At 38.5% G+C, this 24,607-nt stretch overlaps 1 protein-coding gene across 15 annotated transcripts in view; it reads right to left on the minus strand.

Moving 5' to 3' along the window:
• The window catches only part of arhgef9b (Cdc42 guanine nucleotide exchange factor (GEF) 9b), a 102,502-nt gene that overhangs the window by 54,824 nt on the left and 23,071 nt on the right, over positions 1 to 24,607 (minus strand). For 6 of the 15 annotated variants that reach the window (XR_012389535.1, XR_012389533.1, XR_012389534.1 and 3 more), the window contains exon 1: positions 2,476 to 3,016. The exons of 8 other annotated variants lie outside the window; for them this stretch is intronic. Coding sequence is in view for 4 of the 7 variants with exons in the window: in XM_073921472.1 (XP_073777573.1) it covers positions 2,476 to 2,478 (3 nt within the window). In the remaining 3 variants the exon portion in view is untranslated. Of the gene's footprint in view, positions 1 to 2,475; positions 3,036 to 24,607 lie in introns of those variants that run through there. One more of the 15 variants, NM_001161663.2, reaches the window with a different exon arrangement.

The following is a 24,607-nucleotide window of genomic DNA, read 5'->3' on the forward strand; positions in this document are numbered from 1 at the left end:
ATAAAGTAGACTTCATACACAGGTGCCTACCCGCTCGCCCTCTCTGTGGTCACTGCGGTCTGTTTCAGCAGCTCACGTCACGTGTGGTTTCGCGGCCACAAATACATCATTACATGAAGACAGAAATGGCATTTTTGGGTGAATTATACCTTATAAATACAGTATGTGACTCTTTCAACTGTCCATGTTGCTGAACAATGAATGTAAAACAATGTACATACATTGCCTGTGCTTCTCTCCTGACATTAAAAATATGATTGGCAGAATCGTAGAAATGCTAAATTAAGATCTTCTAGGGGGTCGAATCGAGATTGCGATCTTTTTTCGATTAATTGTGCAGCTCTATGATGTGCCCCTCCAAGTAAACTCAAAACATTATTATACATTAACAGCTCATGAGTTCATGATGGTTTAATCAATCGCAAACCAATGTGGTAAATAATACATTAATTAACAAACAAGCATAAACTAACAAGTAATTAAAGTAGCCGTTAAGCTGCGGTCACACTAGACTTTTCTCCCCATAGACTTCCATTCACACGCACGCGAATGCGAAAGACCGGCAACGCAAGTTCGTGCGTCAAGTAATGCAGTTCACTGCATTGCAAAATTCAAGCTTGGTGAACTCTACCAGCGAAATCGCATCACTTGACAGCGTGAGACTAATTAAGGATCAAAATATGACCTCTCTGAACAGAAATTTAAAATATGGAGCAATCGCTTTAAATTATCTAGCTTAATCCTGCTTCTTTTCACAGCACTGTACAACTGTACTTATTAACACATCATTCATGTACTGTTATTGACTATTATAAACTCTATATAGATCTCTTTACCAGAGATGTCTCAACATTTTTTTTGGAGGCACCCATGAGCTACAAATAGTAAAACAATAAGGAGTAGTGGCTCTTGATAGGCCGCTTGTTCAGTACATGGCTCCTCTCAGTGTCAGCTTATGCATGCATGCTGTCAAAGCGTTTGGCTACGGCTTTCTCTGAACTCCCCTGCAGCGTACAACAGCCACAGGTTCGCTCTGACACCAGCCTCAAATGTGTGAAGCATTCTCTGGTCTTAAACTAGTACAAATATAATAAATAAACTTATAAAATGCTGAAGACCTGATGTACATAGCACCATAAATACCTAACAACAGGAAGATCAGCAATTTGCACAATCCATTTGCATCATATTTTGAAAAAGATGAATGATTAGTGCCAATACATATGAAAAGAAATGTTATGCTGCTCTGTGAATCACTAAAAAAATAGATCATAATATTAAAAAAAGATCATAATATTAAGACACCTTTGAAGTCGTCTCTCATTACAGAGCCCCAGAAAATTATTGTTACATAACCGCCCTCAGTTCCTCTCATGTTTGTGCATTCATTATTGTCCACCGATAAATGCTATTAGATTCGGCACCAAGCCAAAAAAACAACAACAACGCAATGTCAAAAATAAATATATATATATATTATATATTATAAATATATTAATGTTCATCTGTCATTTCATGACAGTTTTATATTTGCTGTGAGGTACATGAGCTTAACTTTATTTTAGTAAGACATTGCCAAAAAAACTAATAACGTCTGAAATGAAAACGTACAAATGTTCACATCATATTAGAATCAAAACAAGGTACATGTCTGTAGGAGCAACATGCACATTTGTGATTGTTTTAATGGCTAAAAAACTGTCCTAACCAACTACAATCATCCTCAGTGAAAACTCAGCTTCGATATGGCAAAAAATATTATGTAACAGACTTGCGTCCTGATTGAGGAACCCTGAAAGACGCGCAAGCTTGCCAAAGACAGGTTTACCCACACAAACACATTGTCATCAAGCAGCCCTCCTTAACATCTGAAGCATATGATGTGCCTTTTGAAGCACAAGACCATCTAAGCTATAATAATCCATCTAGATGTTAAATAAAGCCAGCTCCTGGCAGGCAAATTGACAATTCATAACTTGCCAGAATGTGCCACCACGTGTGCTGGCATGTGATCAGAGCCCTGATCAAACACATGATGAATTAACAGATAGTGAATGCACCTTTCTCCATACACAGAATCATATCTGACCATAGAAAACATTTATATTTCTTTGGCTCGTTGTGTTTTGGAAATAATCTTAGCATGTTGTGCTGACTCCCCTAATGCAAGACTGTACAGCATCTTACATAAATTATTCATAAATATTGGATTACATCACACATGCTTTATGGTCCTGTTAAATGGCATTTGATATGTTATGGTTTCAGAACATTTGCCATGAATATTAATTAAATGAACGCTAACAGACCCACTGGAGCATCTCTATGGCTTATATTCATAATTCATGCACACTATACACTACTTTAACACAAAGATGCTGTAGAATAATTCAGTTTATACAATGTGCTGATTAAAAATATCTGTGAACACACACACACACACTTCAAATTGTAACTGTAAAACTAATATTTTACCATGTCCACTGCTGTATAGAGAAGAATGCAGATATGAGCAGCCGTGAAACAGCCCCAGGTGTTTCCAAGACAAGAAACGATCACAGATCACAGATCTGTGTGTCAGTCATGCTGAAGACCCTTTAGCTGGAGCCCATGAAGAATATGAGAATCACGTTGACCAGCAGCAGAATGGCGATAACAGTGAACACCGCCACCGTTTGCACGTCCAAGGTCATGCTGCAGTGCTGCGAGATTCGCGGTGCTGATGTCAAACCTGCGATCAGTACAATCATCAATGCTTCCAGCTGCACAGATATATCTGCAAGAGGATAAGAAAAATACCACAACACTCCGGCTACGTCTCAAAACCTAGTGAGCTGCCTAACTAGACAGCACATATGGGGCTGGAGCTGCTGCGCGCGCCCGTGATGCCCGGCGAGGCTGTGTTGCTAGGCAGCTCGTTACGTTTTGTCTCTGTGTCTTATATGTGACAAGACATGGATAAATACTCCTCATCCTCACCATCATCTTTATCGGCATCTCTTCTCGCCAAAAAAACAGCAGCGCGAGGAGCATCGCCACTCACAGCACAGATGACGCGCAACTGCGGCCAACCAACCACAACGGAGCTGTATGGTAATAAACCCTCACCGTGGAAACGCTGTCTTCATTAACATTAGCAAGTATTCGAACTGTTATATAACATGTATCATGTAGTTAATATATGCAATTATTTAATATTACTCAGTAAAGATGAATATTTACACTAACACAATGATACCATAGAATAAAGTGTAGCTAACCACACAATTTTCAGATGTAGCTAATGAGCTGTTTAGCTGAAGCTAGATTTAAATTGATCAGTGGTGGAAAGAGTACTGAAAAATCAGTTAAAGTACCATTAACTTACCTACTTAAAATTGTAGAGCAAGTAAGAGTAAAAAAAGTATCTGTTGTAAAAGAAAAAAAAGACCTTTAAAAAGTATTTAAAGTAAAGCAATTTATGGTGTGTGTAATTGTAACACTTTGTAGTGCATTTAGTTATTGCCCAGCAGGCACACAATGTCATAAGATGTTAATATTAGTTTAGATTTAGGTCGTGACATTAGGTGACCAAAATTTAATGTCTAGTCAGCGTCTAAGGACAACGTTATTTTGATCACCAATAACAACGTCAAATAATGTTGATATTTGGTTGATTTTACGTTGTGTTGGAAAGTGATCAAAATACAACGTCAAGCTAACATCTTAACTCATATTGACGTCAAATACTGACATTTATTCGTCAGGTATGACAACCAAAATCCAATGTTTGATAGATGTCATATTGGTAATGTCCACACAACGTCAAGCTGTAACATCATTAGACATTGATATTTGGTTGATTTTAGGTGGGACATTGATGTCAATCTGATGTCAAACCAATTTTCATTTGCAAAACACATCCCCACAACGTTAAGGTACAACTTCCATTTACTTCATGTTGACGTCTGGTGCCTGCTGCTGGGTGTTTATGGTCATTTCAGTTATCATACAGTAAACATCCGTCATCTCCACATCAGTAACATGAATCTAAAGTCTCTGGGTCAATGCGTGTAAAGATTTTGTACATCTTGGACACTTTTAATGTTTTTATACAGTTTGCTGCAATGTTAAGGCGCCCATGTCTTGAAGTAATTTATTAAGATGAGATTTACTTTTTATGTGCGATTTAATTATATAGGAATCACAGGACTTATTTTTCTAATCCCCATAGACAATAAAAAAAAGTAGTGACTACAGGTTGAAGGAAAATAGTGGAGTAAAAGTACCGATACAGCACTAAAAATGTACTCAAGGGAAAGTAAAAGTACACATTTTTAAAACTACTTAGTGAATTACAATTCCTGAGAAAAACTACTCAATTACAGTAATTTGAGTATTTGTGATTGGGAAAAAAAAAGCAGTTCAAATTTGTTTTGCAACCATTTTAATGTCAATATCTTGACAATGACTTGCCTAATTACCCTAACCTGCCTAATGAACCTAGTTAAGCCTTTAAATTGCACTTTAAGCTGAACACTAGTATCATGAAAAATATCTTGTAAAATATTATAAATATAAAAGTCTTGTTGTTGATCCCAGTTGTAAGAGCATTACCGCCACCACCTGGATTGGAGTTTGGATCAGGAGTTTTTATGGTAGTCATGAGTTAAAGAAGCCGAGTACTTGCCGAGTCCTTGCCAGAATCGGGCCAGCGCTTAACAGCCGCATCGCAAACGCATGTGCCAGACTCGGCCCGGATAATACTCGCCGATGCCGAGTCGGAGCCGCCGAGCCAGAGCCGAGCTCGGGCCGATTACTACCTGCTATCTGGGAAATAGTAACTTGACTTCTAGTTGATCATTTGAAAAAGTGGCAGAAGCTAGATGTTTTCCATGAATCATCTGTTGAACTGCATCCCAATCATCACAAATACTGCAGAAGATCCATTGGAACCTGCATGGACCCAAGATTCTCATAGAAATCAGTCAAGTTTGGTGAAGGAAAAATCATGGTTTAGGGTTACATTCAGTATGGGGGCATGCAAGAGATCTGCAGAGTGCATGGCACCATCAACAGCCTGAGGTATCAAGACATTTGTGCTGCCCATTACATTACAAACCACAGGAGAGGACAAATTGTTTAGCAGGATAGCGCTCCTTCTCATACCTCAGCCTCCACATCAAAGTTCCTGAATGCAAAGAAGGTCAAGGTGCTCCAGGATTGGCCAGCCCAGTGACCAGGCATGAACATTGAGCATGTCTGGGGTAAGATGAAGAAGGAGGTTATTTAGAGATTAATCTAAATAATGTTGATGAACTCTGGGAGTCCTGCAAGAACGCTCTCTTTGTCATTTCAGATGACTTTATTTATTAGTTAATTTATTAGTTAGACTCAAGTTATCTGGGTCATTGCAGAGATGTAAGGATGCAGAGTCCTTCAAGCACCATGACTTTATATTCTATACTGTGCATTATTTCTGTTAAGTGACAAGACTTTTGTCTAAGCAAAGCCAGACCTTACTGTCCTAATTAAATAATTAATAACCAAGGAATGATCATATTTTATTTTGGTAAAATGAGTGTAATCTAGAGGCATTTGCCTTTCATATAAGCCACTTCTGATACCAAATGATCAACTAGAAGTCAAGTTATTTTTTGTTGTTCCTAAAATTTGAATAGGCGACATGACTTTTGTCAGGTAGTGTGGATCAGTCATACAGTAACCTGTGATGAGCTGTTTGCATCCCTCGACCAATAAATAGATAATCATAAAATATCACACCTACTGTTTACTTTATAACTTCCCTGCATTCGAGACATAGAGGTCTATTAAAATACACATTGTTTCATTTGACATCACTTTTAGGCTATATGATGCAAACATCTAGTTTATAAGAAATAAAGGGTCAAGCATCAATTAATTTGCATCCCGAATTTCACCAACACTAAAATTCTGACAACACAGTCTTTATTTGAATATTTAAAAATGTTTTATGTATTTTATGTTAAAACTGTTTACAGGAATTGTAACATTCTTGCATGATGATGTTTAGGGACCCATTTACTAACAGCTTGAGCTAGTGCAAAAGCTCTTTTAGTTAAAAAGAAAACTACTGACAGCGAGAAATTAATGATTACAATTATTTTTGTGACTGACAGCAATGCAAGTGTTCTTTTTAGATGCAAAATGTGTTGGAGGATAGTACTGTGTTTAAATGAATCGCATACTGTGATTATCTAAGGCCTTCATTGATCAATTTACTGGTGATTTGCACCAATTTACCGGATTTGTGCTAATTTGTGCCTATTTGCTGTATTAAATCAGGTACTTGATGTTCTGACATCTCATCTAATAACAACATTGGAAATGCTACAGTAATTGCTAACTTTGTCATGCAAATAATATCCAAAACGTAAATTAATATTACAACAAGAATAAGGACAAACAACCTGTTTTGACATCATGCTAATAAATGAAATGCTAAAAAATAATTTCTACGCCTCACAACTTGAAATGGATCAACTTTAAGTTTATATCCATTAAAAAGTGTCATAATTGTTATTTCTTTTACTTTTCTCTCTAAATATTGAAGGTTTCATACTAAAGTGATGATTAGAGATAAGGAATAATAGTAGTCCAAATATATCACTTGTATATGCATTATCATCACACAGTATTCAGATTATTCTAATGAAATATCTGAAGTATAATGTATTAAAACAGATTTTCTCTTGTGATGCAGAGCAGATGGTTACGTAACGCTGACTGGGATTCCCACGCGGCTTCATTCTACCCATCCTGACATTTACACAACAAAGGTCACATCTGAAATTCAAACAGATACAAACTCTTTCATGAATACAAAGCTGAAGTTTTTGGGCAATCGTGTGTGATTTATGGAGATCATGCATTCATGTTAGCAGTTACACACATTACTATGTGCTCACACATTAAAACAGCTCATTAACGAGACTGGCAGTTCAGAGAAATACATTTAACTTCAAATCAATGAGCAGTCACGGTTTGTTGATACCATTGAAATGAACGTGTATTCTGTACAGTGAAACCAGGCAGTCACAATTTGTCATCATTTACACACATCATCGGTTTGTTTGTTTATTTTGACTGTATTTAAAGGTGTGTGAATGTAGCCAGCCGTGTTTTAATTATATTTTTTTATAATCACACAGAGATACACTTTAATTGACATTCTCCCTTTGTAAATGTCATCAGAGTAGGGAAGTCCCGCATATTAGTGATGATCTCTCCCTCATTAGCATAAACAGCCCTGAATGACAAGCTGCTGTCCGCTATGAAAGTTCTCCCACCGTACCTGCCAATGATAATGTCAGCAACTTAGAGTCATTACGAATGTCCAATTTTAAGATGCACAAATTAACAAAGAGAGCTGGAAGCACAATCTCATTTGAATTTAAAGCGACTCTCACCAAAATAAAATTTCGATAAACTCTAAAAGGGGCAGTTTTAAAAAGGTATAAAACATTATTGTGAGACATTTTAAAGTAAAACTTTAAAAACACTCTAGAGATAGCAGAGACTTATACATCAAACTCAACAATGTTTATTACCAACGAATGTCAAACATACTGTGCAATGTGTGTATTTTCTTTCTCTTTTTATTTATTTAGTTGGTAACAATTTATTTTGACTGTCCATTTGAGTATTAGTAGACTGTCTACGTAATATCTGTTGATACTGCTTCTTTAGCTCAGGGGCTCTCAAACTTTAGACAGTGACCCCGAAAATAACAATACCAATGACTCGCGACCCCCACTCTTTTCGGAAGTGGCTATAATCATACAAACGTTGTGCACAATGGCTCACACAAACCAACAGGTCTACAAGCACATTGACAACACAAAAAGTGCAACAGTCTTATTTATTAATATTAACCTCACCTAATGAGATTGGTGTGCAAAATATTTAAGTTACATTTAAAGTCTTTTCTTGGTTTAATTTTGGAGACTACCACTTAAAGATTGTGGCCTGTATTTATTTTAAATGTTTGTGAGTGCCGTAAAGGTGTCAAAAAGTTTGGCTAGTGACGTAAAATCAATCTAGTGCAGGGGTCACCAATCTCGGTCCTGGAGGGCCGGTGTCCCTGCAGGGTTTAGCTCCAACTTGCTTCAACACACCTGCCTGGATGTTTCAAGTATACCTAGTAAGACCTTGATTAGCTTGTTCAGGTGTGTTGGATTAGGGTTGGAGCTAAAATCTGCAGGAAACCGGACCTCCAGGAACAAGTTTGGTGATCACTGATCTAGTGCATCAATGCGGTTGCATCTATTGTTGTTAATCTAATGTAAAAACCCCAGGGGTTGCAATCCAATGGAGAAAATAAAAATCGAAAGGCTGATGGCTTTTTGTTTGGATGTGGTATTTTTTAATGTAACTATTGTAATCTTCTCTAGGTTAGGATTAACAATGGTAATTTTACAAATTTATTAAAATTTATTAGATTTTTTTTAATCACCAAGTGACCCTCTCTCATTGTGCCGCGACCCCCCAGGGGGGTCCAGACCCCCACTTTGAGAACCACTGCTTCAACAGACATTTAACTCACTATAAGAAACTTTGCAAGTACATGTCAACTTACACTATAACACTAACCCCAACCCCAAACCTAACAGTCTACTTTTAATCTATTGAGAATTAGTTGGCATGTCAATGCAATGTAACTTAAACTCAACAAAACAACCATCAAAATAAAGTGTGACCATTTATTTTATGGAATATGCTGTAATACTACATGAGGACATTTCTACTCCAAGACAGGACACCACAAACCAGAAATAACCCTGAAAAACCGCCTCACAGTATGCAGCATCTGTCATAGAAAAGCAACACTTGCTATCATGAATATTTAATTCTAAATAAGTGTCTTCTCACAAGATAAGGACAGACCGTCTCATAAATAATTAGACACCTGATGAGTCATTGATGTGGTGGGGAGAAAAATTCACATGCTGTGTCACAGTCACAATGAAGGCACAGTTTCTCCCATTGATATTGCTAACATTATTTTATTATTACATAGTGACATCTCACTCTTTCATGAACACTGTTTTCCAGAAGAAACAAACTACTTCCTGCTTCATATGAAACTCTTCCTATTTTATGAACATTAGTAGGCTACTAGAAATGTGCTGATAATCAGTGATTCAATATATCATGATAATAATAAACATTCTTAACATTGATATCATGGGCACTTAAAAATACAAGCTGCTTTCAAAATGTACTTATGCACTTACACACTCAACAGCAAAGTATACGAATGTAGTGTCATCCCAAATGGAACTCTAAAGCTGCGGTAGGAATGGAACCCGGATGTACTGCATCCACCATTTTGTCATAATCACATGACCTACCCCCATCAGTTGTGTTGCTTCACTCCCATTAATAAATACTCTCGCGGAGCATCATGGGATTGCGTAGCGTGCATCAGATGCATACTTTAGAATCTCAACTGAAGTAGTGGGTTATCCAGTTACTTCTCATATACTGTTTTTTGAATTCTATGAATTCAGACATATACTACTTGGCTCGCATACTGATTTTACTGTAATATATATTATGGAAGTTTGCGATTTTTGGATGCAACTTAATGTTTTTTACTAAGCGGAAGTTCAAACCGTTTCCCTGACCACGATTGCCAAATTAGCGAAATAAATGACTAAACAACCAAATAATACCTGCCATGACATTGCCAACCAGAGGTGGCAGTAACGCACCAAAAACTTTGTCGTAAAACAGGAAGAAGATGAAATCATCATTCTCGCCATCATATGGATTTACTTTTATCGGCTAGACACTGGCCTCACAGCTCACTGAATGTCACTGCCGTCACTTATTGATCCGCAATCGGTAAATGTAGCTTGTGTGGACGCTACTGCGCTACTTGACTAAAGAAACAGCTTCGCTAATGAAAAGCTTTTTGATTTAGAAAGTAGTGACTCTACCGCCACGCTACTGAGAAATGTATTTAAGCTAGTAGCGTCACTACTTGTAGCGATGCTACTACCCAACACTGGGTAAAGAGTAGTGCATAAGTGTGCAATTTGAGATGCACCTTATGAATTCGGACATGCTACTCGACTCGTATAAAATGTTTAGCATATACTATATAGTATGAAAGTATGCAGTTCCGGACGCAGCTTAACATATTTTGTACCAAGCAGATGTTCAAATTGTTTCCCAGATGACTATTGACGGTTGCCAAATTAGCTAAATAAATGACCAAACTACCAAATAATACCTGCCAGGAGTAAAACCACATTCACCACCGGGAGGCGCTATAATCACTCTCGATGGAGAATTTTGCTTACACAGTAAAATAATAAATAAAATAATCCAACATCAGTGCCCGAAAGCTCCGCTCCTTCTGCTACGTGAGCAAAGCTGCGGTTATTAAGTGCGTGAAGTGTACAACAACCCACAACTTAAATAAGTGCAACCTCCAGGTAATTAAAGTTCACCTATTATTTTTAGATTTTCAGTGTGAATGTACTACTTACACTATTTATACTACAAAATGGCGTAGAATAGTGCATAAGTATGCAATTTGCCACACACCTACAGTGAATAATAATGTATTATTTAAACTTTCAGAGCGTATTTTAAGAATACTCAGATTGTTGTGTTGATAGATGTCCATCACAACATCAAATGCTTGAAAACTTCATTCATTTTCTTGTCAGCTTAGTCCCTTTATTAATCCGGGGTCGCCACAGTGGAATGAACCGCCAACTTATCCAGCAAGTTTTTACGCAGCGGATGCCCTTCCAGCCGCAACCCATCTCTGGGAAACATCCACACACACATTCACACCAAGTGTGCCGCAAGCCTACGTTCGAGTGAAGGTTTCGGCCGTTAGATCGCCCCCTGGGGGCTGGCTGCAGTACAAGTCATAAAGCCCGCCTCCTCCGTGTTAATGAAGGAGACTTGAGCCCAAATAAAAAAAAATATTACACTTGCAATAAAATGTCCCGAAAGATAGTCGTGGTCGATTAAGGCACTGGTTATTGTGCTGAAATAGGTGCAGATCTTCATTTTAGTAAACAGTTTGTTTTTAGCAGTAATTTAATGCTGGGCGTGTCATCGTGATTGTTAGCTGTGATTGACAGTTTCTCAAAGCGCGGCGTCTGAGCTTCGGCAGGAGACTGAAGTAGACTGAAATGTTATTATTCGATTTCTGTGTTATTTTACCATGACAAAATGAGTTCAGCAGTAAACTATAGTTTCTGACATACATGATCCTGGTGGAACACTGTTTATTCGCTAAGTTCAGGGCTTTTTTCGGGCTTTATTAGTTTGCTGATACACGCCTAGCCACCCAAATAGCAAAACACAGTTCCGGCTAGATTCTCGCCTGCCGGAGACTTATCTCTTAGAGCTCAGACTGACTAATGTTACCTCTGCTGGACCTACTCCGGATGCCTGGACTCACTGCCCGATTCCAGTCCGAGTCAATCGAGCCAGATGCGGCGGCCGAGCGAGCCGGCGCTGCCGCATGCGAGCCGGAATCAGCCCGCGACGCCGCGAGTAAGTTATGCACTGCAGCCCGGAGCTGGCGCGATTAAATATATAAAACCCTCATATTTGTTAACGTTATTACATCCATTTGTGTTGATATGACAGCAAACGCATGCTGAGAAGTTCGGGGGGCGTAGTTGATTTTACATAAAGCGTTTGATTGGAAGCTCGACTCTGCTCATTTTCGCGGCTCCTCCTCTGGCTCCATCAGACAATCCTTCTGCGCATGTCTGGCTCCAATTTCAGCAGTCTTTTGCGACAGTTTGTGCCCGTCAAGCAGGCGTTTTGCCCTCAAGGCGTTCAATGGGAAAAAGGGCTGTCGCGTCGTCCATATTTTTTACAGTCATTGATTCACACACACACTCATACACTACAGACAATTTAGTCTACCCAATTCACCTGTACCACATGTCCTTGGACTGTGGGGGAAACCGGAGCACCCGGAGGAAACCCACGTTAAGGCAGGGAGAACATGCAAACTCCACACAGAAACGCTGAGCCGAGGTTCGAACCAGCGACCTTCTTGCTGTGAGGCGACAGCACTACCTACTGCGCCACTGCCTCGCCTGCTTGAAAACTTATAAGTATTTAATTTTCAAACATGAGTTTTATGCATGTTACTATGGAATATTAAATTGATTAAATATTTATTAAAAATTCTGTGACTGTTTATAGGCATATTGTTGCTTAACACTGTATTCTAAGGCTCCATTTGTTAACATAATTGAATACAACAACACTATAACTACTATGACCACAGAAAGTCCTCGGTTTAATGTCTCATTCGAAAGATGGCACTCACTGAGCAGTATAGAGTCCCCTTCACTATACTGGGGCGTTAAGCGCCCCCTGCTGGTCTTACTAACACCACTTCCGACAGTAACTTAGCTTTCCCATGTGGTCTGCCATCCAGGTACTGATCGGGTGCAACCCTGCTTAGCTTCAGTAGAGGACCATGTGAGAGTTGCAGAGAGCTAGCTGCTGGCCTAAAATAAAGAGTAATATACAAGAGTAATCCTTAGTTAATGCCCATGATAACATATTAAATTTGTGTAAAAAGAGTTAAAAACTGTTGATTTTATTGCATTTACTAATGAGACTATCGTGAAGTGTTACCTATTATATAATCTTTTTGCAATTTAATTTGATTGAAACATTGGTAACACTTTAGTTTAGGTCGCAATTCATGCTGTTTACTATACTCTCGAAATAAAGGTACAGGAGCTGTATCTGGGGCAGTACCTTTTCAAAACATATTTTTCATACATATTTGTACCTAAAGAGTCTACAGTGGTACCTCAAAAGTGCATATTAGTGCCCAAATATACCTAAAAAGTACCTTTGAGGTACCTTTATGGACCCTTCAGGTACAAATATTTACCTTTTGAAAAGGTACTACCCCAGAGACAGCTTCAGTATCTTTATTTCTGAAAGTATACAGCTGCCTATTATTAAGACAATAACTGTTCATTAATAGTTATAAAGATAGATCTTGCATCCCTAATCCCAAAGCTTAAAGCCAACTTCTAGCTAACTATTAATAAACAGCTAACTAGTAGTTTATCAGGCTAATAGTGTTAGTTAATGATTTGTTAATAGAGTGAATTGTGATCTAAACTAAAGTGTTACCAAAACATTATTTAGTCTGAAACATGTATGTAAAAGCAGAAGACTGAGTATATTTTTGTTAAAGTAACCTTTTTTTGCAGCTTAGATCAATATCGTGATACTACAATTTATCATGATAAAAGCTTCAGCAATTAATCGCAACAAGAAAATGCGATAATGGCATAAGCCTAATTTTAGTATTGTTTACACAACTCGAGTAACACTACATTTCGATAGTCCCCCTTTCTTACATTTTACTGACTATACCTTAAGCAAGGAAAGTAACCATAAGCTACTGTAGCAGCCTGTTAATATTTTACCAAGAGTTTAGTTGACAAGTGTAACCAAAATATTGAACAATATCATTCATGACGTACAGTAATGCTCCATTAGTTAATGTTACGTGTTTACCAACATTAACAATCAATGAACAATCATTACAGTATTTAATTATCTTTGTTTATGTTCTGTATTGAAAAATACAGTCATGTATGTTAACAATCATAGCTTTGGATTTCAATAATGTATTAGTAAATGCTGCAATTAACATTAACTTTAATTATTAAACACTTTTGTTCATTAACTAACAGTATGGGCATGGGTAGTAATGGTATTGGTAACATTTTAGTATGAGTAAAAAATTACTACTGGCTTATTACCTACCTATTATTAAGATATTAACTGTTTATTAGCACTTATAAAGTATGGCTTTGCAGCTCTAATCCTACCCAATATCTAAAATTACTACTAACTATTTATAAGCGGCTAATTAGTAGTTTATTGAGCTAAAATTCGTAGTCAATGGTTTGTTAATAGCGTGAGTTGTACATTAAAATAAAGTATGATGATGATATCTCTAAATTCCCTGGCGTGAACGAGCCTTAGGTCATGTAGGCATATATTTGGAGCAGTCCAGCTGAGGAAAACAACAATAGACCGGACAAAATGTGTTGACGAACATAGGAAAACAATGATACTTCCTGTCTGAGAGCTCGTGCGTAACAGCACACAGCTTTTCAATTCTGCTCAAATCCACACGGAGACTGACCTCACTGAGAAACACATGACAAGTCTACTGCTTTGATGTAAAAATATACTAATAAAGCATTATAGGTCATGACAAGACAAACGATGTATCTTCTGAATATATCTTGGAGAAAAGGATATCTAAATTAAGTCAAAATTGTCAAAAATTCCGTTAGGAGAGATAAAAATAGAAACAATTCGTGAACTGTTGACACGGGTAGAGAGAATGGAGCTATAAAAGGAATGTGAATAACATCTCAGACCATTTAGTCTTTTTGGACAACAAAGAAATATATAACAATCTTAAAGGAACACTCCACTTTTTTTGAAAATAGGATAATTCTGAAAACATATTGCTATATTCATTTCTGGAGATTTGTCCCAGAAGGTAATTTTTTCGCAGTTTATGTATTCACAAATCCACGCAGACGCCGATGTGTATGCTTTTTGAGATCTCAAATTTCTCTCACAAGTGCCATTTGTAAATTCACTAGAGGTCGATGTTGATTGACTGACTGACCGATCGACTGACCCACCCTCCTCCTTCCCTAAACCCAACCAATTGTGTTTTCAAAAGCACAGATTGACTAGCACCCACCCACTTTTCTAAAGCAAACCGACTGTTTTAAAAAGCAATCCAGAAAAAAGAAAAAGCCTTTGTCTGCTTTTTACCATGTTTTCAGATTTTACCAGATTCTCACCCTGTTATTTTTTGGCTTCTGTTTTTGTCTTGCTTGCCTGTTGGAACTGTTCTTCGCCTCGAACCCTGTTATCGTGGTTAACTCCTCTCTACGTCTCAAGTCGGACAACGTACATGGCAAGCTAACTGGACAAACTGGTAACAGTGGGAAAGCCGTCCATACTGAGGTTAGTGGTCAGCTGGTGGTCAACAAGAGCGAAAATCGATGCTGTCATACCCCGTAACGTTCATTTTAAAGACAAAATGCAGCCATTTTGGTTGCTTCTGGCTACATAATTTGCAATCTCCAGAAATGTACTGTGTACAACTACGTTTTCAGAATGAGCCTATGTTGCTCATTTTACAACTCTCTTGGTGGAGTTTTAACATTTTTTAAAATCTATTGAGTCGACCTCCAGGTCTGAGGGGAGCAATTTAGCTTAGCGTAGCATAAATCATTAAATTCCATTAGATCAATACAACCCAGGCTCATTCCGAAAACGTAGCCCCGCGGACGTTTCTGGAGACCGATATTTACGTTGCCGGAGGTACTTATGGCCACATTTTGTTTTTTTCGAGTGAACGCTGGAGGGCGGTGTGACGCTGATCCTCTTCTTGCTCGCCGGCTGTGACGGCTCACCTCCGTGTCAAGGGCTTTTCCGCCGCAACCAGTTTGTCCGCTTAGCTCGCGGTGTTACATCGGCGGAGCAGAAGCCCGGAGGAGGAGGAGCAGCCGGCTGCGGTATTGACAACCGGGTTCGAGTCCGGGGAAGAGCGGTTCCAGAAATCAGGTAAGATGGAAAACAGAATCCAAAAAATAAAAGCGAACGAGTTCGTGACAGGGCGAGAATGTGGCGAAACCCGAAAACGAGGTCAAAAACGGACGAGAGCCTTTGCTTTTTTTTTTTTATTTCTGGACGGCTTTTGTAAATCGTGGCTTGGGACAGACGGTCGCTCGACAGCAGCCTCCGGCGGCTTTTTGCGCGAGAACAGTGCAGGCGCGAACGGCGCGTGCTCACGAGAGGCGTTCGAGTCTCGAAAAAGTGCGCATAGCGGCCTCTCGCGGATTCGGGAAAACAAAAACTGCACAAATACGTACCTCCCGGGATGTATTTCGCGCCCTCTGGAAAACGTCCTCTGGGCTACGTTTCCACAATGAGCCTGGGTTGGATCAATAGCATCTCACAATTTTTTTTCAAAGATGCAACCGGTCTAATCCTATTCAATGCTTCATAATAAGCCAAGTTTAAAAGTGCTCATGTCAGGCCTGGAGAACGACTGAATGGATTCAAAAATGGTAAAACTCAATTGTTTAAAACTAGGGGAGTTGTAAAATGAGCCTCCAGAAAAGCATAGTGTTTCTTTATGCCTATATTACTCTTAAAAAAAAAATAACAACAAAAAACTAACTAAAAATAATATGACAGTCACAATTCTTTCCTTAAATAGTAATCTTGGTGCCAGACAGGCTGGTCTGAGTATTTCAGAAACTGCTGATCTACAGGGATTTTCACGTATAACCATCTCTAGGATTTACAGAGAATGGTCCAAAAAGAGAAAATATCCAGTGAGTGAAAGTTCTGTGGATGCATAAACCTTGTTAATGCCAGAGGTCAGAGGAGAATGGTCAGATTAGTTCCAGCTGATAGAAAGGTAACAGTAACTCAAATAACCACTTGCTACAACCGAGGTATGCAGAAGAGCATCTCTGAACACACAACACATTAAACCTTGAGGCAGATGGGCTACAGCAGCAGAAGACCACACCGGTTGCCACACCATTTAGCTAAGAACTGGAAAATGAGGCTACAATTCGCACAGGCTCATCTAAATTGGACAACAAAATATTAGAAAAACGTTGCCTGGTCTGATGAGGCTCGATTTCTGCTGCGACATTCAGATGGCAGGGTCAGAATTTGGCATTACATACAGTACATGAAAACATGGATCCATCCTGTCTTATATCAACAGTTCAGGCTGGTGGTGGTGGTGTAATGGTGTGGAGGATATTTTCTTGGCACATTTTGGGCCCATTAGTACCAACTGAGCATCGTGTCAATACCACAGCCTACCTGAGTATTGTTGCTGACCATGTCCATCCCTTTATGACCACAGTGTACCCATCTTCTGATGGCTACTTCCAGCAGGATAACTAGCCATGTCATAAAGCATGAATCATCTCAGACTGAATTCATGAAGATGACAGTGGGTTCACTGTACTAAAATGGCCACCACAGTCACCCGATCTCAATCTAACAGAGCATCTTTGGGATGTGGTGGAATGGGAGATTCGCATCATGGATGTGCAGCCAACAAATCTGCAGCAGCTGCGTGATGCTATCACGTCAATATGGATCAAATTCTCTGAGGAATATTTCCAGTACCTTGTTGAATCTATGCCATGAAGGATTAAGGCAGTTCTAAAGCCGAAATGGGGTCCAACCTTTTACTAGTAAGATGTACCTAATAAAGTGACCGGTGAGTGTAAATATTTTTCTGTTTCTATAGGAAACTGTTATATATGGAGAAAACCCTTCACACCCTTTGCTACAAGATCCGCCAGCATATACAGCCTTGTAAACATAATATGTGCTAATTGAACTGCAATTATGCACATTTTAGTCCTTTTGAAAGCTATGTAGATATATTATGCACCTGCCATAGCAATTAAAATCACCATTAACTGTTTGTGTGTGTCATAATTTTAATCACATCATTGCCTTGGCTTCTTAATTATAAAACTGGCACTACTGAGTCTGTGAGTTTCTGAGGTAAGATATAACAAAATTAGGAGAAGCAATTAAAAAAAAAAAATGTATAAATGCATGCACACACTGTAAAAAATGCTGGCTTCCACACAGCTGATTTATGTTGGGACAACATGAAGGAATTAAAGGTGCTGTATGTGAGCTTTTTACTCTTCTAAACATAAAAATACCATAATAATTTTGCAGATATTTACAGTAAGAAACTTGTCAAGTGAACATGCTTGTTTTGGTAATTTAACCCACCCACTGCCAGTTTAAGGCTGATTTATACTTCTGCGTCAAACGCTGACGTATGCTACAGCGCTGACGCATAGCCCTTCGCCGTAGCCGTCGCCGTTGCTGACGTTCACCTATCTACACGTCGCAACGATGCGTAGCGCAAGCTCTGTGATGGGTCAGCTTGGTAGCGCTGACGAGTCTGTTCGAGACAGAGAGCCGCGTGAATGGTGTGAGCCTGATGGAGCGATTGTTTACAAGTGTGGAGTCCCGTGAAGGAGTTCCGGATGGAAAGTTTTGTTTTGTGTTTACCTCATAGTTAAAGTTGTTGCACATCCGCCGGTTCCTGCCTCAAAATGAGCGAGTTTGAGTCACTTGTACATGCCGGAAGTGTTCAGGAAAAACAAAACAGCAGCGAAGAAACTCGACACAGAGGAACATTAACACCTCACTGCCAACTAGTTTTTCGCAAGTGTTAATGCAGATCCACAGAGACAGCGCGCAGAAGTATAAATGCACAGCTACGCGCGTTGCCTGCAATGTGGGTTATACCAATCACTTGACGCAGAAGTATAAACCAGGCTTTAGCCAGTTATATTTCAGCCCCCCAGGTTGCTTTGGTGGAAAACCACATATTTCACTCATTCAGTCAGGAAGGTTCTTAAAGCATGCGCCCGTGATCGAATTGCGACCTTCCTTGGACAGTAGCAGACTCCGAAATGAGACACAGATTTAGAGTTCCAGATAAGTTTATTAATTAGCAAATAATATAAATATTAGAAACGTAAACATTAGGTGAGCAGGTTACATTGTAACCCTGTGTCCCAACAACACACTACGTGATGAGGTTTGCATTGATAAGCAATTTGGGTGTTTGCACCAGATAAAAAACGACACAAATTTAATACAGCCATTCAGAAGCACAGAATGTGCACTCACTCATGAATAGTAAGGTTTCTAATCTAATTAATACACAATAAACCTCTTAAACGTTATTAAATATAGATGCTGAGTCACAGTTCTAAGGTTAAATTTCAAATCGTTTATTTTATTTTCAAGATCTGAAGTAAACTATCTGCTGCTGGTTTCTGTAGAACAGCAATAAATGTAATGTGAAATGGCATTCAAACTCACATTATTAGCATTTAACACTGAATAAAGCAAATGAGGTGTACCTGAGGTGATCATTGTCAGTTTTTTGTTGTTCATAGAAGCTGTTTCTAATATATCAATTCGATGTGTTGGTTAGTCCAACACAAATTAAATCAGCCTTTAGTCTTGATCGCTCCTGTTGGTCCTCACTCTGGCAACCTGCACTTGCGTTTGTTTTGATCCAGCAATGCAATACCTAGTTCAACCACTGGGTGTCAAACTTACATACTGCATCTCTAAGTTAAATTATTTGATTTTAAAAATGTAAGTGGATTTAACATAAAACAATTAATATTTAAAAAAAAACTAAGAATTGTGTTGTTTCAGCTCAACTGAAAGTAGCTTGAACAAGCAGCAAACATTTGTTGAACAATAAATCTGTATAGGCCATGATTTGTTTCTTGAGCAGCAAATCAGCATACAATGATTACAGAGGGATCAGACACTGATGAATGGAGGATTGGAATAGGAATATTAACAAAATGTTCATATAAAAAGTTTTTTAATTAGGAAATTTAATTAAAATTAAAATTAAAATTTTCTAATAGTAGTTTTTTTTATTAGAAAAATAATATTAGTTTAGTAGATTAGTACTAGATCAGTAATATGAGTTTTTACAGTATATTTTTACAGATAAAAGCAGACTTGATGTGGAAATCTGAAATTTTCCAGACTGCCATTGAAGCAGAGTATTTTGAGAAGTGCAAAGGATAGAATATGGAAATGGAAACTGGGATTTTACGAGATTGATGAGGAAAGAGACTCGACGACACCACAGTTAATCTTTGATTCCCAGCATGCTTTGCTTGACTTGATGACTCATTTCTTCAAATAAACCTATTACATAATGCAAAGGAGGGAAGGATTTTAATACTGAACCCAAATTAACTTTGAGGGTGAGATTTCTCTCCCCAGTTTGCTGCAGCCCTTTGTTAACGTGAGCTTAAGCTGACACGAGAGCTGCAGACTGAGTTCATCTAAACTAAGACTCAGAGCAGCTTCATCGGCAGTATATTTCCAAGTTTAACTCATTTACACATCCTCCACTGAAAAAAGAGAAGAGTGTCAGACACTAATCTAGTGTGTCTCTGTTCTTATCAATCTGGAAAAAGACTAACTTCCATCTGAAATTCTTTATACAGTTTGCAGGTAGAGAACATATTTCCTGCTTAATCCTGTTGTACTGCTTATAGACTTAAACATACAATGCAGAAAGGCAGGCATGATCATTTAACCAAACTAAGCCTAAATGGTTGCAGACATGAGAACATTTCAACCCAGGCTCATTCTGAAAACATACCCCCTTATACATTTCTGGAGAGTGTGAAGAACGTCCCAAGAGGTACATTTTTTGCAGTTTTTGTGCTGTGTATGCTTTTTGAGATTTCAAATTTCTTTTACGAGTACCATTCACACCTACTGTTCTCTCGTAAATCCACCAGAGGCTGCTGTCGACTGACTGACTGACAGATTGACTGACCCACCCTTCTCCTTCCCTAAACCCAACCAACAGTGTTTTCAGAAGCAATATGGCCTGAATTTTACCACATTCTCACCCTGTTCTTCACTTGTTTATTTTATCTTTTGGCTTTTGTTTTTTTCTTACCTGCTTTCTGGAACCGTTCTTTGCCAGACTCGAACCTCGTTGTCGCGGTCAACTCCACTCCACGTTACAAGTTCGTCGACTTACGCGGCAAGCTAACTGGACAAGCAGCAGAAAAGCTGTCCATTCGGAGGTAAGCGGTCAGCTGGTAATCGCGAAAAGAAACGGCATCAAACCGCCCCTTATAACGTTCGTTTTAAAGATGAAATGCAGCCATACGTACCTCTGGCTACATAATATGCGATCTCCAGGGGCCTCATGTATCAACGCTGCGTACGCACAAAAACTTTGCGTACGCCAGGTTTCACGCTCAGAATCGCTCACGTTTGGATTTACTAACAAGGAACTGAACGTGGGAATGTGTGCAGCTTCACGGCAGCTTTCTGGCTGACGTACGCACAGTTTTAACACCGCTTTTCTCTGGTCTACCTCCGAAAGCAGCACCTCCATTTCACATTCTGTTCAAAGTTTCTCTTTTTGCTTGCTTTTGCCATTGCTTTTTCGTTGGGTTTTGCCATTAGCATAGTCATTTGCATATTCATACGGGGGAGGAGGCAGGGAGGGGTTTTGTGCTCGTGCATGTTGCGCTCAGTTTCACGTTCATTCGGATGTACAAAAGAATATGCGTGAGATTCGGCGTACGCAGTGTTTCAAACATCTGAATTTTTTTATGCGTACGCACATTTACAGCTTTTTGCGTACGCAATGTTTTAGTAAGATTTCCACGCAAGTCTTCGTACATGAGGCCCCAGAAGTTTAAAAAGGGGCTATATTTTCAGAATGTTGGAAACTGTGCCACAGCAAAACTACTAATAACAACAAGGCATATTTAAAAGTACCACAGAATGAAAATCTGAATATACCCAGGCATAGCTGGAAAGTTCAGTACATGGTCCTATCAGATTGTAAGCCACAAACACAACACCATTGTTTCCTCATTCTTATGTAAATTATATCAGTGTAAAATCCTAGTGAAAAACAGGCCAATTGCTACAAAACACCAACTTTGATGTTCAACATCGGATCATTAATATGCAAGCTCCAGGCAGCGTTTGATTGGTCACAATGTTTCTTAGTGAGATTACAACAATTACACGTTTTTCCTCTTATATTTGAAGTACTGCATAACAGCTTATAATGTTTTCTATTTGTGTGGGACTTTTAATTTGAAACTAGGCTTTAAAGAACAGCCGGAAGCTGCCAATGTTGTTTCATTGTTTCACAGCTCATCAGAATGCAAAATTCTGATTATAAATATATTAAATGCCACCTCAAATAGATAAAGGTATGTTTAAATGTAGATTTTGCTAGTTTAACAGGTATTTTGTGAAAGTATTATTGTAACGAGGCAACAAACACATGTAAACTGCTGAATATAAATGTTTAATGCATGTTTATACAGTACATCATGTCAAATCACTTACTGTAATTTTTCTGAAGTAAAAGGACAGCAGTTATATTGGAAAAAAATCATCTGTTAATGAGGAGGTTTGTATTAATTCCTGTCTGTGTTTTCATACATGTTAAACCCACAAACTCTAAACACATTTCTGTCAGTCCCTTTTGTCAGCTGTAATTATTATTTAGCCTGCATTTTACTCACAATGCACAACTCAGGAGCAGTAATGGAGGAGCAGGCTTAGTTGCCTACAGAACTCGCTCGCCCCTAACGTAAACCTCCCGTCCACTTCATTTAAAACGATTGTCATTTGTTCAGAATTTTTTGTCAGCTGATGTATGATGATTTTGCACATGTGTATTTCCGAGTACATCATGCTGTGTGAACATCAGAGAGCTGAGAGCAGCATGAGAGCAGAGCTCATTAATATTCATGATCCTTCCAAATAAGGTAAAAACTGAGCTTTCATTCTAATGCCAATTTCTAGGGATATAAATTGGCTTGTTGAACCGTATTTTGCACTTACCTACGAAACATAGTTTATTCTAAATGTCAAAGAACAAATTTAAACAACATAGTGTATTCCAAGACAGCTTTAAAATAGTGGTCTTTGTGAGACATATGGAAAGAATAAAGTAATTTGTGAATTTTATTTTAAAATGAATAATCACAGTAACACAAGCAGTGTTTTCCGCTGCATTAGGTTATACAATGAATTATGGAATAAAGTTAATATACAATATGAATTGTTTAACAATATGCCAATAAATCTTCTCAGTGCTGCAGAGTTTAGCTCAAACTCAAATCAAACTTATCAGTAATTTTCAAGTAACTCTGAAAAGCTTGGTTAATTTCCTTAAGTGTTTAAGTCTCCTTGTCCTACATTTCTGCCTGTTAAACACATTTTGTAGCTCCACAGTGATCACCATAAGTATGTCACCTGGCCTAAAATGGCACCAAACAACATGACTTCACACTGAAAAAAGGTTAAGCATGAGAATAATGGTTTGATTCACCATTTGCTAAAACAATGGATGTGAGTAAAAAGGCAATATTTGACTAGAGTGAACACAGAGGAAAAGAGTTGTAGCCCTTGTCAAAATAAAAAAAGTAGGAAAACTTTAAAATTAATTTGATTCATTTATAATTTTTTTTATGATCTATATTTTTAACTACTGTACATGCTAAATGTTTTAACCGAGTGAACAGAATGGAGGAAAAGGCATGTCTTGTTTAGTTACATATTGTGCTCTATTGATGTTGTAATACTACGTAGTACAATACCAGAAAATCAGCAGCACATCCTACCCTATTAACACTTCATCAGGTAAATATAGAAACAAGATACATAAACTAAACACTGAAAAGCACTGAATTTCAGACTGTGATGTTGTTCATATAGTGATAAAGTGACATCTCTTAAAAAGATGTGTATTAAATAGATCCATTTATGTGGGTTACATTCAAGTTATGTTATGAACCTTAAATTTTGGTTGCATGGACTTTCAGAGGAGGGTGAATTAACCCTTAAAATCTCATATAAGACTAGAGGTGTGAACCTATACTGGTCTCACGGTTCGGTTACGATTATCATGCCTTCGATTCAGTTCGATTTGATATCTCGGTGCATTGACGATGCTTTCCAGACAAGCTGTCTGTATAAACACACAGACACACAGTACCACACTATCTCTCATTCAAACACATACACAAACATAGACAACACCAAAGAAACAAACACACACACACACACACACGCACGCACACACACACTTAAGCCCTCGCAACAGGGAGAGCTCGCGCTGAGCGGAGCAGAAAAACGAAAAATAAAGAAGCAAGCTCTCCCGGCTAAACAAATATTGCGAGGGCTTAAACGGAGCAGTGGTCGTAATAGAGCGAAAAAAAATAAAAAGACAGCTGTGAAACATAACCAGCTTTGTCTTTTTGTAGGAAACACACTTTAGATCTTTTTAGGGTAAGAGGTTTTTGAGTTATTGCCGTCTATAACTGAATGGGTGCCCCCTTCCTTTCTGGCGCCCCCCTGGATATACAGCTCCCTTAGCATTTGCCTATGGTGCCTATGCCTCGGGCCGGCCCTGAGTTGGCTGAGTATTGTAAATACTCGCTCACCTCCCTCGCGACAGAGCGCACAGGAGATAAATGACGTCACTACATAATAACCGGTTATGATTATTACTTAACCGATACCTTATTGTCCGCGTCTGCATCGCGGTGCACCGAAAAAACTATTAATTTTGACACCCCTACATAAGACAGACATCTTAATGGACATCTTTATTCAATGTGCTGATGTAATAACATTTAAAAATAGCCATTCTTGTTTCATTTACGCTTCCTGCACTGCAAAACATAACTTCTTATATATATATATATATATATATATATATATATATATATATATATATATATATATATGCTGATGACTGGGTGAGACTTTTCCACGGAACCACGGCACACAGTATTTAGCCGTTCATGAAGGCTCGTATGTTTGTTTCCATGATCCACGGGGTTTGTTGCATGTTTTTCCCCACAATCCTGTCAGGGCCGATACAGCAAAGCTTTTTGTGTGCAGCAAGCATTTTTGTTAGGAGAGCAGA

Source organism: Danio rerio, chromosome 14 (genome assembly GCF_049306965.1).
Source record: "Danio rerio strain Tuebingen ecotype United States chromosome 14, GRCz12tu, whole genome shotgun sequence".
Lineage (NCBI taxonomy): Eukaryota > Metazoa > Chordata > Actinopteri > Cypriniformes > Danionidae > Danio > Danio rerio.